This window comes from Phascolarctos cinereus, unplaced genomic scaffold (genome assembly GCF_003287225.1).
Source record: "Phascolarctos cinereus isolate Bilbo 61053 unplaced genomic scaffold, phaCin_HiC Scaffold_9;HRSCAF=440, whole genome shotgun sequence".
NCBI classification, from domain to species: domain Eukaryota; kingdom Metazoa; phylum Chordata; class Mammalia; order Diprotodontia; family Phascolarctidae; genus Phascolarctos; species Phascolarctos cinereus.
The window spans coordinates 170,861,653-170,876,515 of NW_027556402.1; the positions used below are offsets into that span (position 1 = coordinate 170,861,653).

Sequence of the window (14,863 nt, forward strand, 5' to 3'; positions counted from 1 at the left end):
CCCCCAAAATTGGGCATCCCCTCAATTTCCAATTCTTTGCCACCACAAAAAGAGCTACTATAAATATTTTTGTACATGTGGATCCTTTTCCCATTTTTATGATCTCTTGGGATACAGATCTAGACGTAGTATTGCTGGGTCAAAGGGTATGCACAATTTATAGATCTCCAAAATGGTTAGATCATTTCACAACTCCACCAACAATGTATTAGTGTCCCAATTTCCCCACATCTTCACTTACCATTGTTGTGTTTTGTCATGTTAGCCAATCTGAATAGGTGTGATATGGTACCTGAGTCATTTTGATTTTCATTTCTCTAATCAATTAGAACATTTTTTCCATATGACTATGGATAGCTTTTATTTCTTTCTCTGAAAACTGCCTGTTTATATCCTTTGACCATTTATTAACTGGGGAATGACTTGTATTCTTACAAACTCTAATACATTGTTAAAGGTATTATACATTGGTGCAAATGTTTCAAAGAACTTGATAATATAGGGTACGAACCATAAAACCTTTTAAACAAGAATCTGTGTCAAGGAATAAAAATTTTTAATTAATAGGTAAATCTTAGGGAGGTACCCGAAGCTGGGAAAAGTTAAGTACTTGCTTATGGTCACATAGCTATTAAGTTTCAGAGACAGAATCAGAATAAGAATTCAAAGAAAGAGACCAGGTAATCCTGCTAACTTTATCCACTGTGTTATGCTACCTAGAAAATGAATGTTTTCCTTAAAATGTCTTCAAAAAAAGGGGGTGGGGAAGGGTAGAGCCAAGATGGTGGAGTAAAAGTAGTGACTTGTTTGAGCTCTCCCCCAAAACCCTCCAAATACCTGTAAAAAATGACTCTAAACAAATTCTGAAGTAGCAGAACCCACAAAAAGATAGTGTGAAACAAATAAGAAAGTTCTGTTGCACCAGGCTGGGACAATTTAGTGTGGACCATGCAGGCAAAGATAGGACAGGCCTCAGGAGACTGAATCACTGGCAGCGGTGGCAATTTCCAGTCTTCTCAATGCATAAATGCCAAAGACAACTTAGAAAGTCAGTAGGAAAGGTCTGTTGGACCTGGGTGAGAGAGGAGCATGGTCTGGCCCCAGCCCTGGGGCAGCGGTGATGGTGGGCTACTGCCAGACTTCTTCGCCCATAGACAGTGGCGGGGATTGGGTGGCAATCAGAGGGGGATTGCAGAGATGTCTTTGCTAGAGCTAAGGAAGGATTCTCTTGCTTTGCCCATACTTAGATCTAAGTTGCAATTCTAGGGGGTGGTCCTGGGGTGAGAAGGAGCACTGGCATGGCGGAGTTTGTAGTGGCGGTAAGAGAGAATCCTCCTCACAGTTCCAAAGCAGAAATGAGTGCTTGTGGTCACTCATAGACCAGAAAACAGGTCAGGAAAGGAGTAAACATGTTGCCCTTGATAGTACCACCTTGGAAGAATGGAAAATTTACAGGTCCCTAGAAGTATCTCTGAAAACAGCTGCACAAAACCCCTGAAGCTTGGGACAATACATTCTCCAGGAAGCAGACCCCTACCTTAACAAAGAGTTTAGAACTCAAGTAATTGGCTGGGAACATGAGCAAACAGTGGCAGGAAAAAACTCAGACTACAGAATCTTATTTTGGTGACAAAGAAGATCAAAACATACAACCAGAAGAAGACAACAAAGTCAAAGCTCCTACAAAGATCCAAGAAAAATATGAATCAGTCCCAGGCCATGGAAGAGCTCAAAAAGGATTTTGAGATGCAAGTAAGAGAAGTAGAAGAAAAACTGGGAAGAGAAATGAGAGTGATGCAAGAAAATCATGAAAAACAAGCCAATAGCTTGCTAAAGGAGACCCAAAAAAATACCGAAGAAAATAACACCTTAAAAAATAGACTAACCCAAATGGCAAAAGAGGTCCAAAAAAACCAATGAGGAGAAGCTTCTGTCCCTGAATCAGAGCTTTCTTCCTTTTCCTATCAGTCCTCCATATTAATATTCCTAAATCTCAGGTCTGACCACTTCATTCTCCTTTCAAGAAGTCTCACTGGCTTCCCACTGTCTTTCTATTAAACTATAAACTCCTAAATTTGGCATTTAAAATCCTAAACAAGGCTGAGTACATAGACATTTCTTCCTTCTAGTCAAATATTACTTTCTAGTCAGCTTGTGTTTCTTATCTATAATATTCCATCGGGTTCTCTACCCCCCAACTCTATGCCTTTACATGAGGTTGTCTAACATCCCTAGATTATCACTGACAACAATAAGAATATTAAGTGACTAAAAAATTATTTATCATCTACTGATCAACTTCAAGAGTCTGGGAATAAAAAAGAAAGTCTCTGTCTAGAATAAATCTTATTGAAGTAGGATACAATGTAGGTAGGATACAGAGAAGTAAGTACAAAATATTTACTAAGTAAATACAAAGAAATTGGAGGAAGGGAGGAGGAAGAAGCAGTAACTAGTGAATTCAGGAAAAGCCTAGTGTAGGAGACAGGCCCTGAGCTGAGCCCTGAAGGCAGTCAGGAGTTCCAAGAGTTAGAAATGAGGGGAAAGCACAGAAGCAGAATATCCTGGACAAGAACAGCAAGCAGGCCTTTGTAAGTTTAGCAGAGTTTATCCATAATAACAAGAGTAATCTGGAACAAGCAACTGGAAAGATTGACATCCAAGGCCTTTTTACAATCTTTATCCAATGAGAAAAATGTGAATTTTATCCTAGAGATGATAGGAAGACACATAAGCTTCTTGAGCAACAGAGTAGCATGGGCAGACTTGTGCTTTAGGAATATTATTTTGACAGATGGCAGAAAATGACGTATTTGGAAGAGAAAAAGTTAGAGGTAGGGAAACCAGTCAGACAGAGCTTGTAATTTTCTAGATAAGAGATGAGGATACTGGCCATATTAGTGAAAAGAAGTGGATGGATGCAAAGGGTATCATGTAATTAGAAGTGCTAAGACTTAGCAAACTACTGTGTATGGAGATTAACTCACTTGAGGGTGAGCAAGGGTTAAATGTCAAGGATGACTCTGAAATTGCAAATGTGTATGACTAGAAGGATGATGGTACTCTTGAACAAAATTGAAAAATTAGGAGGACAGGTAGGATTTAGGAGAAAATATAATAAATTTGGACTTGGAAATGTTGAGTTTGAGATGCCTTGGGGCATCAAAGTTGAAATGTTCAGCAAGCAGTTAAAAGATATAAGAACAGAGCTCAGAAGAAAGATGGAGGACCAGATATATATATATATTTGGAAATCATCTAAATAGAGATGATAATCAAACCATGGGAGACAATGAAATCCCTCAGAAGCATGAGGAGAGAAAAGAGGACTCAGGACACACCTGGGTCACCCCCATGCCTAAGGAGTGGGATATTGATAATGATCCTGCAAAAGAGACTGGGAAGGAAAAGCCATACAAGTAGAATGAGTATCAGGAGAACAACATTATGAAAGCACAGGGAGGGGAAGGTATCTAGGAAGGAGAGAGTGGTCAAAAGCATTTCACTAGGTGTGACATAAAAATAGATTTGAATTAGCTGATGAGCTTCAGTCATGCCCTGTGAAGCTCATACAAAACCAGTAATCAAGTTCCCATTCAAGTGCCTGGCAACTTAGAGGTAAAAGACATTCTAACCAATCATCTGGGAAGGAATTGCTTGAGTGGAGGGAGAAAGAAAAGAATCTTGGTCTCCCTTCTGATAAAAGGAGGGCCTTGTGAACTTTGGAGAACCAGAAACTTTAGATTTTTTTTTCCATCAGAGTCCTAACAGTATTTCCTGAAATAGCCATCAGTCAATCAGTCAGTAAGTACTTATTAAGCACCTACTATGTGCCAGGCATTATACTAAGCACTGAGGATACAAAAAAAAAAGGCAAAAGCCAGTCTCTGCCCTTAAAAGGCTCATAACAGAATAGGGGAGACAACATGAAAACAACTATGCACAAATAAGGCATACACGGGGGGGGAGGGGGAAGGAAATTATCAACAGGCAGAAGGCACTAAAATTAAGAGGATAATGGCAAGATAAGAGCGTGAACATTTCTGTAGCTGAGTTGGAGTAGAGTCATGAGAACTGAGGAATGGAGGAACTGAGAAGATAGGGTGTTTGAAGTAGCATCCATATGTACGTTGAAGTCCTCTAGGATGAAGGCAAGAGTTGTCATAAACTATGAACCAGGCTTGAACTCATTAAAGAAAGAAGGAATGTCCTGGAAGACAGTAGCTAATAGCTACAAGACTCTTGCCTGGATGATAAATTTGGATTGAATGAACCAGAAAGAACAGGTTCCTGAGTCAGTGATAGGTAGTAGTTTCTTCATCAGGAGCCAACACAAACTAGACACAACCCTAAGAAGCAGCACCAGGACTCTACAAAGAGTCTGGCACAAAGAAAGCTACAGCATACTTGGGAGGGACTTCACGCACAGCCCATGACAGGGAGAAAAGGGCCATCAACTAGGAGATGTGAACCACCCCTTTGCCACATGGGCATTCTAAGCTTGAGCCTACTTCCCTTGAACTCCAGATGTACTTTGGAGAAAGCATTACAGACTTTGGGGTGATCTGTGTGTGTATTTATGTATGTGTATATATATATACACACACATACATAAAAGTCTATCTGTATATATATGACACACACAAATATATAAAAGTATGTGTGCATATATATGTGTGTGTGTATATATGTATATGTGTGTACATGTATATATATATGTATACACACACACACACACACACATATATGGAACTCAATATTCTAACTAAACCACCTTAGTCAATCAATATTCCTTCCTAAAAGCTAAGTTTCAAAAAAGATTTTTTAAAAGTTAATTAAGTTTCGGGGCAGCTAGGTGATGCAGTAGATAGAGCTCTGGCCTTCAAGTCAGGAGAATCTGAGTTCAAATCCAGCCTCAGACCAAACACTTGACACTTACTGTGTGACCCTTGGCAAGTCACTTAACCCAATTGCCTAAAAAACAAAACAAAAAAAAACAAAACACTGGGCAAGTCACTTAACCCCAATTGCCTCACCAAAAAGCAAAAAAAAAAAAGTTAATTAAGTTTCCAAGAGCTGACTAATTGATATCAACTGATAATCATGGGGGAGGGGGAAAAGTACAGAAGTGAGGCCTTGTGAGCTACAGCATTAGAAAAACATCCTCCAACCCATCAATGCTATGCCTAGAATTCTTAGGGTACACGTAACAGCTGTCTTTTGAAGACCTAACCTTTCAGTGCTGGAGAAGGTTGAGAGAATAAGTCCAGAACATATGCTACATCAAAAATAGGGGATGGTATCACATTAGACACCTTCCTCTAGTACATGTGGAGAAAGACACTCAGTCTCCAAAGTTTAATAGATAGAGTGGGGGCCTTAGAGACAAATACTGTCTGTGACTCTTGGAAAATCACACAACCTCTGAGTGCTCCAGGCCCTTCCTAAGATTATTCTAGTGGCATAATAAAAGATAGAAGTAAGAATACAGATAATTATAGTATATAATATTTTATGTTAATAGAGGTCACATGGCATAATGGATAGCGAGGAGCTTAGAGGCACAAAGACCTGGATTCAAGTCCCACTTCTGACACGGACTGGCTGAGTGATCGTGAAAAAGTCACTTAATCTCTCAGTGCCCCAGACAAGTCTCTGAAACTATAAAGTGCAGAGAAGTTAAGTATGAATCTACATTGATAGAGAAAGTTCCCTCTACTAAGTCATAGGCCCTGTCTAAAAAGAAAAAAATGAAAGCTGGATTAGGGAATAGAAGGAAGCGGAAAATAGCAGAAAGCTCTGTTAGAAGGCAAATAGTGATGAGTGGACTATAACACTGTTGGTGCTTGGAAAATAGAAGAAGAGACAGATACAAAAGATGTTGCAGAAAAGGCATCAATAAAAGATTTGGTAACTGAATTTGAGAAATCAGGGAGGAGGAAAGTAAAATAATCCTAAGGTTATGAATATGGATCACAGATCAAAGACAGAGTTAAGAGGAACTCTAGAGACCACGTAATGTAGCTTTCTCAATTTAAAGAAACCAAGACCTAGACAGATTAAATGACTTTTTCAGTCAACCTTCTAAAAAAAGTTTTCTACCCCTATTGCTTCCACTTCTATTCTCATTCTCTTCTCAGCCTTTTTGCAATCTGACTTCTGATCTCATCATTCCAATGAAAATGCTCTCTCTAAAATCATCAAAGGTCTCTTAAAGACTAAATCTGATGGCTTTATTCTCAGCTCACACCCTTCTCAACTCCTCAGCATTTGTATCTGCAAACACATTTTGACACTGATCACTCTCTCTTCCTTCTCCTCTCATTTTCTGTGTCACTGCTATCCCTTAGTTCTCCTTCTACCTGCTTGACTTCTCCTCAATCTTCCCTACTGAATTACAATCCATATCACATAACTGTGGATGTACCCCACAGCTCTGTTCTGGGTGTAGTTGGTTTATCTATGACTATGCCTGTATGTCTGTGTCTTTATGTTTCTCTGTATCTATTGTTCTCTCTCATCAGCTTACATGGGATTTCTTATCTCTATGCTAATAACTCCAAGATCTATATAACAGAGAGCACTAGGGTCCCTCCCAATTAAAAAGTAGACACCTCTCCCATGTCCAAACTCAATAGAAATTACTGTCTTTCTCCCCAAACCCACAACTCTTCCAAACTTCCCTATACCTGATAAGGGCACCACCATCCTTACAAAGGTCCAGGTTCAAAATCTTGGTGTCATTCTCAGCTCCTTGATTTTATTCATCCCACAGAAACCAATCAGAAGCAAAATCTTGTTATTTCTACAACTCATAAAGCCACGTAGTTTATTACCACTCACTGAGACTATTACAGTAGCCTACTAGCTGGGCTCCCAGTATTGTCTCTCTCTCTGCCAACTGATCCTCCACACACAGGGAGGACTCTTTTTTTGTGTGAGAATCTAAGTAAATTTCCCTTAATCCTATCCTGCCCCCCCCAGTTATTCTATTCTCTCTTTTGACCCTGTCCCTCCTTAGAAGTGCTTGCTTCTGATTACCCTCACCCCTAATCTGCCCTCCCCTCTATCATCCTCCTGCTCTCTTGTCCCTTCCCCCCTATTTTTCTGTAGGGTAAGATAAATTTCCATACTCAATTGAGTGTGTATGTTATTCTCTCCTTAAATCAAATCCAAACAGAATAAGATTCACTTATTCCCTCTCACCTTCCCCCATTTTCCCTCCCCTGTAAAAGGCTTTTCTTGTCAGTTTTACGTGAGATAATTTACCCCATTCTACCTCTCCCTTTCTCCTTTTCTCCATATAATCCTCTCTTACCCCTTAATTTTATTCTCCAGATATCATCCTTCATCTTCAACTCACCCTTTGCCCTTTATCAATCTATCTATCTATCTATCTATCTATCTATCTATCTATCTATCTATCTATCTGTCTGTCTGTCTGTCTGTCTGTCTATCTATCTATCTATCTATCTATCTATCTATCTATCTATCTACATACATATAATTTTTTCCCTCCAACTATATTATTACTGACAAAGGACTCATGAGTTACAAACATCATCTTTCCATGCAGAATGTAAACAGTTCAACCTTAACAGTTTCTTATGATTTCTCTTTCCTGGTTACCTCTTCATGTTTCTCTTGAGTCTTGTATCTGAAAGTCAAATTCTGTATTCAGCTCTAGTCTTTTCATCAAGAATGCTTGAAAGTCCTCTCTTTCACTGAATATCCATTTTCCCCCCCCCCGAAGGATTATGCTCAATTTTGCTGAGTAGGTGATTCTTGGTTGTAATCCTATCTCCTTTGCCCTCCAGAATATTATATTCCAAGCCCTGCAGTCCCTTAATATAGAAGCTGCTAAATCCTGTGTTATCCTGATTGTGTTTCCCCAATACTTGAATTGTTTCTTTCTGGATGCTTGCAATATTTTCTCCTTGACTGGGAACTCTGGAATTTGGCTACAATATTCCTAGGAGTTTTCGTTTGAGGATCTCTTTCAGGAGGTGATCGGTGGGAGGACTCTTTAAGTGTAAAGAAACAAGCATGGTAGAGAGATACACAAATAGCATATATGAAAGCTGAGGTAATCCTAAAAATGTTTAATGAAATTTAACTAAGTTGCTCCATTAGTCAAACTCCAAGGGGCTCCTTATTGCCTCTAGGTCTAGGATCAAATGAAAAATTTCTCTGTTTAGTATTCAAAGCCCTTTCCAGTCTGGCTTCAGTCTATTTTCTTTCTTTCTTTATTAAAGCAGTGTGGAGCCATAGGGTCATGGAAATTGAGAACTGGACCTCAGAGGACTGTCACTCACCTTTTAAGTCAGGGGTTCTTAGCCTGGGGTCTGTCAGTGGATTTCAGGGGGTCAACTCAGGTGGGAAAAAATGCCTTATTTCATTATAATTGGTTTCTTTGCAATCCTATGTATTTTATTGTGTTCATTAAAAAATGATTCTGAGGTGTCCATAGTTTTTACCAGTTGAGTCTATTTTCCCAGTCTTATTACATTTGATTCTCTTTCCTGCCTATTACAGTCTAGCCAAACCAGCCTTCTCACTGTGTATTCCTCCCAGGTGGTGTTCTATCCAGTTCCTGTCTCAAGACCCAGAATGGACTGACTCTCTCTCCTCACCTCTTCTACCTCTTAGAATTTTTTATTTCCTTCAAGATTCAGTTCCAATGCCACCTTCCACAAGAAGCATTTCCCCTGCTACTAGTGTCTACCCCCAAAGTTAACTTGTATCTATGTTATGCCTATTTTGTAAACAAGTTGTCTCCCTGAAAGAAGATAAGTTCCTTGAAGTCAGAGGCTGTTTCACTTTTGTCTTTGCCTCCACTAGACTCAGTCACTTACACACACACACACACACACAGAGTGCCTGTCACAGAGTAGGTGCTTGGTAAATGATTGGTAATTGGTTAATAAAGTCAAATTTTCTTTAAAAAATACAGATTTGGCCATGCAGGTATATCTGATTTATTTACAATATCACTGCTTGTATAAGTGAACTAAAGTGATATTTTCCAAATCTATGTTGTGTCATTTTTAAGTCCATTTCATATTTCAAAGTATGCATATTTAGGATTTTTCCTTGGTGACATTTTTATTCCACTTAACTTGTTACAATCAAATATACTTTTTTTTCCTTTTTTCCTTTTTCTTTTTTGGCTAGGCAATGAGGTTAAGTGACTTGCCCAGAGTCACACAGCTAGTATATGTCAAGTGTCTGAGGCCACATTTGAACTCAGGTCCTCCTGCCTCCAGGGCTGGTGCTTTATTCACTGTGCCAACAAGCTGCTCCTCAAACATACTTTTAAATAATTTTAATGAGATTACCATAAGTATGTAGATAAAGCTAAAATTAAGGAGAGAAAATGTTGTATTTTCATTGTCATTGCCACATTTTATTAAAACAAAAAAACCCCTAAGATCTTAAAACCTAGAGAACTGCTAATAATTGATGGAATCCTAGTTTTGGAAAAACAGAAAAATTAAGTTTTTTTTTCTTTAAAACAAGAGAAAGATTTTAAGTGTAAAGAAGGATATACATGGATACATAAATAATACACATGCTACTACATACACAGGTAGTCTTAAAAATGTTTCACTGAAGAACCTATTAAACAACTTCATAACATTTTAAAAACTTCAAATGACAGATGTTTAAATTCTCCTGTCTTTTTACCCTGGTACAAAAAACAGAAATGATGCCACAGGGAACAGTAAGTCTTGTATTAAATTTCAAATCATGAAATGAACTTCACTTCAAAATAAACCCAAAGCCCAAGACTTGAGATGGACTAGCAAGAATATGCAAGTGATACCCTACACCTTGAAAGGAAAAAAAAAAAGACCTAATGTCAGATTTAATATTACAAGTCTGGGACTCCCAACAAGAATGGGAAATAAAAGTCCCAACAATTTTCAGCCTTCCTCCCGCACTTACTGAAGCCTGAAATCCCAGCTGAGTGCTTAACCTGGAGCCTCTGAGCTTCTGAACAATATGAGCAATAATAAGAGACAAATCCATCTCTTCCTGCAGCATGTTCCCTTGGTGCTGGGAAAAGGCAGTAGGTGGGACAAAAAGCGCTGGGTCCCGGAAAAGAAACGTTAACCTCAACTCGACAGAAACTTCTCCAGGACCCTTTTAACAAAGGGACACTTCTGCGTTACCAAGCAACTGCAGACGATGCATGTGCTTCCTTCTCCGAGTCCCGCAGTAAGCCCAGAGTTTATCATCATAATGGTTCCGAGAGAGGAAATGAAACTAAGCCAGTAAGGTCAGAAACGTGGTGCTTTGAACACTTTCATACAGTACAGACTAAAGAGTATGCCCATTTTGCCTTGCCGTCCGAGAATTCTTCCCAGATTAGAGCAACAGAAAGACAACAGCTCTTAGATTAAGTAGCCATTAAAGCTGAAATAAAACTTAAAAGTTAAATCTGTACTCCAGCAATGCCTCTCTAGTACGGCATTTATTTACCAGGTCACAGACCTGGTGCCCACTTCCAAAAACAGTGCAACGGGAAGCACCATACATTTGGATAACGGCTGTCCCAAAAGTCATAGTTTTAAACTAGTAAAACGTAAAACTTTACGCTTTTAAGCTATATTAAAGATCAAAACTGCCCTATGACTTTTGGGACATCTTGTATCTACCTCTTTCATTAAATGTCAAATAAAGTGTTTCCCATGTCCCCAGGGACCCTATTCTTCTAAAAAATTCTTTCCACCTAATCTTCATGGGATTTTCATTTTTTTTTCTGCAGTCCTCAGTTGTTTTTTAATTTTAAAAAATCGAGGCACTGTTATTAGTGACATCCTTTTTAAAATTAAATTTTTAAAAATTTAATAAAAACAAAAGTTTTTTAAAACAAACATAACACCAGAGATTTTTCCCCCTTCTCATTTCTGCCTCCTGCCTTCCTTCAAGTCCCAGCTAAAATCCTACCTTCTACAGGAAGCCTTTCCCAAATTTATTCTGTGTATAGCTTGTTTGTAAATAGTTGTTTGCATATCATTTTCCTCATTACGCTGTGAGGTCCTTCTCAGAGAGCAAGGATAGTCTTTTGCTTCTCTTTGTATCCCCAAGGCTTAGCACAGTGCCCAGGTACACAGTAGGCCAAAGCTTAATATTTTTAAACTACTTAACAAACGTTTACTGACGGACGCAAATAAATAAACATAAATTTATACAGCACGTGCAAATGGTACGGTAATCTTCCCTGCTTGCAAACCCAAGTACTTTTAAAAGAGCCGAAGGAAATTTAGTGCTCTGTAATTCAAAGGCAAAATTGGGGATTTTTTGAAGGTTCAAAGGAGGGACAGAACTGCAAATATTCGAAGGGTAGACAGATTTTTTTCTTTAAAATTCATCTAGAAAGAGTTGAGCAAAAACTGAATGACCTTGCCGTCTTCATCTATTCACAAATTTCATTGCCTACAACCTCAAAGTACAGGTTGAAACGCACACATCAGTCTTTTCCTTTTAAATCAAAGAATTATATGTGTTTTTAATAAGATGCAATGTCTTCTCGGTGAGTGGGATAAAACGAAAAGGGGAAGGTGCTGAGAGGCTGCACTGGGAGTGGACCGACAAGGAAAGGAAATAGGAGCCTGGAGGTGACCGCCCGCCCCGCCTTCCCCTCCATTCATCCATTCCCGCAGCCCGGACTTCTCCCGGGAAGGCGATTAAATGAATGCACTTCCCTCCTCTCCTTCCCCAAATTAATAAACAAAGAGGCCCCTGAGGCTCCAGGGCAGCAGACTCGGCTTCCAAGGCCCAGCAGCGCTGCCACCGAGCAGGCAGAAAGGGACAAAGGCGCGGCCTCTGGATTCGGAAACCCTGAAGTGGACACTGCAGCAAAGGAGGGCAGACAACGCCAGGAAGTCACCGGACAGGGCCGGGCCGGGCCGGGCCGTCACTCACCCAGGCCTGACGCTCCAGCTGCGAATAGAGCCGGGAGCCTTTGAGCTTCTGGACAATATGGGCGATGGTCAGGGACAGATCCTCCTCCTCCTGCAGCATGTTCCCCGCGCTGTCGGCCAGTGGCGGTCGAGGCGAGGCCGAGCCGCTGCGGCGGGGAAACGGGACCCCGGGTCCGAGGCACTGGCTGGGACGCCAGCCCTGGTGGACGCTACACCGGGACTCTGCGGGCGTTACCAGGCAACTACATAGGCGGCTGGTCCGTTCCTCTTAGAGTTCCCCCCAGCCCCGGAGGCCCGGAACACAAAGACTCCGCGGGTGCGAAGGGCCTACACGTTAGCTGGAAGCAAAGAATTTAAGAAAAGAAGGGTAGGAAGGACGGAAGGAAGGACGGAAGGGAAGAAGGGAGGAAGGGAGGGAGGAAGGAAGGAAGGGAGGGAGGGAGAAAGGAAGAAGACAGAGAAAGAGAAAGGAGGGAGGAAAGAAGGAAGGAAGAGAAAGAAAGAAAGAAAGAAAGAAAGAAAGAAAGAAAGAAAGAGAGAGAAAGAGGAAGGCAGGAAGGGAGGGAGGGAGGAAGGGAGGGAGGGAGAAAGGAAGAAGACAGAGAAAGAGAAAGGAGGGAGGAAAGAAGGAAGGAAGAGAAAGAAAGAAAGAAAGAAAGAAAGAAAGAAAGAAAGAAAGAAAGAAAGAAAGAAAGAAGAGAGAGAGAGAAGAGGAAGGCAGGAAGGAAGGGAGGGAGGAAGGAAGGAAGGGAGGAAGGAAGGAAGGAAGGAAGGAAGGAAGGAAGGAAGGAAGGAAAGAAGGAAGGAAGGAAGGAAGGAAGGAATGATCCATTTTTTTCTGCATTACACCACACCTGGGTACACCAGAAAACCCAGGTGCCACTTCCACCAACCCCTTTTCTTCCAAATGAAACAGAAAAATTCAGCAATATAAACATGAATCTATTCTTTCCTTTACCACACCCATAGCTAGTTTCTCCTGCTTGCTGCTAATACCAGTATCAAACCTGCATTCCCTTAAACTCCTTAAGTAGATGTCAGGCATTGGCAGCTATGAGAAACTCTGCTCCTACAGCTTGGAGGGGCATAGATCCTCCCTCTTTACCAGTATATTTACTCTAGGATGACACTCTTCCAATAATCAGTCAATCCACAAGGGTTAATCATTAATATATGCTGACGTTGTGCTAGGCACTGGAGAGTTAAGTACAAATAGCCCTTGACCACAAGTAGCTTATGTTCTCTTCCATGGATAAAATATATTCACAGATAAGAAAACACAAAGTATGTACGGTACAAATTCAACAAAATTTCAAGTAGAAGGCACTAAGAATAGAGGTAATCAGGGAGTCCTGAAGAAAGAAGCATTGGAGTTGAGCCTTGGAGGAAGCTAGTGACTCCAAGAGGTGGAGGTGAGGGTGGAGAGTATTCCCAGCAAGAGAAATAGTATGTGCAAAGGCTAGGAGAAAGAAAGAATGCCATATACAGGCATTCGGCTGACTCTGAGTTTGCAAATCTAGGTGACTGGAATAATGGCAGTGCCTCGAATAGAAGCAGAGAAGGTAGAAGGCAGGTTGGTTTAAATGGAAAGATGAGTTCTATTTTGGACATGTGTTTGAGATGCCTGTGAGATGTGCAATTGGAAATGTCTGACAGGCTGTTCGAGATTTGAGATTTGAGCTCAGTAGAGATATAAGGGCTGGATATGTCCACTTGGGAGACATCTCTATAGAGATGATATTTGAACCCATGGGGCAGATGAGATCACCAGGAACAATTACAAAGAGAAAGAAAAGCAGGCCCGTAATAAAGCACTCATGCACTCAGTCAGGAAATTGATGATGAAAGGCACTGAGGAGTAGTCAACCATTTAGGAAAAGAACCAGAAGGGAGCAGTGTCATGAAAACTGAGGCAGGATGGAGTATCAAGGAGGCAGTGTCAATAATGTCAAATGCTGTAGAAATAACTCATAATGATTGAGAGAAGGTCATAATTTAGCAGGAAAGAGATCATTGGTGACCTTGAAGAGAACTGTTTTAGTCCGGTATAGAAGATAGATTGCAATGGGTTAAAAGTAGAAAGTGACTGTGTGACCCTGGGTAAGTTACTTAACCACAATTGCCTAAAAAAGAAAAAAAAGGTAGAAAGTGAGAACATGAAGACAACTTCTTAGAGATGTTACTCACAGAGTTGCCTTGGATCTAGGAGCAACAATTCAAGAGAGAGCAAAAAGGCTAGGAATACAGTTGGGGTTGTCTCCCATGGTTCCTGGAAGGAAATTTGATTCTCTAGGACAGTGGTTCCACTCTTTCCTGCCACCCCTGCATTGGGTTGTGGCATGATTCCAATGGGACTGTGGCGTTAACCCAAGCGGTTAATGGAAAGATGGAACATATTCCACTTTCCCTATATCTGCTAATCTTAGGGCTTGGGAGAGAAGAGGTATTAGGCTGTAGACCACAGTCTACAGAGACACTGTGCTGACCCCATTGCTGTATGCCTGTGAAACCTGGATAATATACCAGCACCATGCCAGGAAACTGAATCACTTCCATTTGAATTTATTTAGGAAGATTCTGAATATCACCTGGCAAGATGAAGTACTAGACACTGAGGTCTTTTCTTGCGCTAAAATGTCAAACATCCAAACTTTACTGCAAAGAGTGCAACTCTGATGGACTGGCCACATTGTTTGAATGTACAACATACATTTGCCTAAAAGATTATTTTACAGAGAACTCACAGAAGGCAAGTGCTCAGATGGAGGGGAGAAGAAGCAACACAAAGACACTCTCAAGGGCTCTCTGGAGAACTTTGGAATCAATTGCATGACATGGGAGACACTGGCAAAGGACCACCTAGCCTGGCATGTCTGAATCAAAGAAGGAACTGGGCTTTATAAGTGAGGCAGAATTACAGTAGCTCAAAAGAA

General features: G+C 40.6%; 1 protein-coding gene across 3 annotated transcripts in view; it reads right to left on the bottom strand.

The window, feature by feature from the left end:
* TBC1D19 (TBC1 domain family member 19) overlaps positions 1-12,240 on the bottom strand; it is a 126,658-nt gene extending 114,418 nt beyond the window's left edge. Inside the window, exon 1 of one of the 3 annotated variants that reach the window (XR_002325617.2) lies at positions 11,932-12,240. Coding sequence is in view for 2 of the 3 variants with exons in the window: in XM_020992260.2 (XP_020847919.1) it covers positions 11,932-12,030 (99 nt within the window). In the remaining variant the exon portion in view is untranslated. The remainder of the gene's footprint in view (positions 1-11,931) is intronic. The other 2 variants (XM_020992260.2, XM_020992254.2) reach the window with 2 other exon arrangements.
* Positions 12,241-14,863: the final 2,623 nt, after the last annotated feature.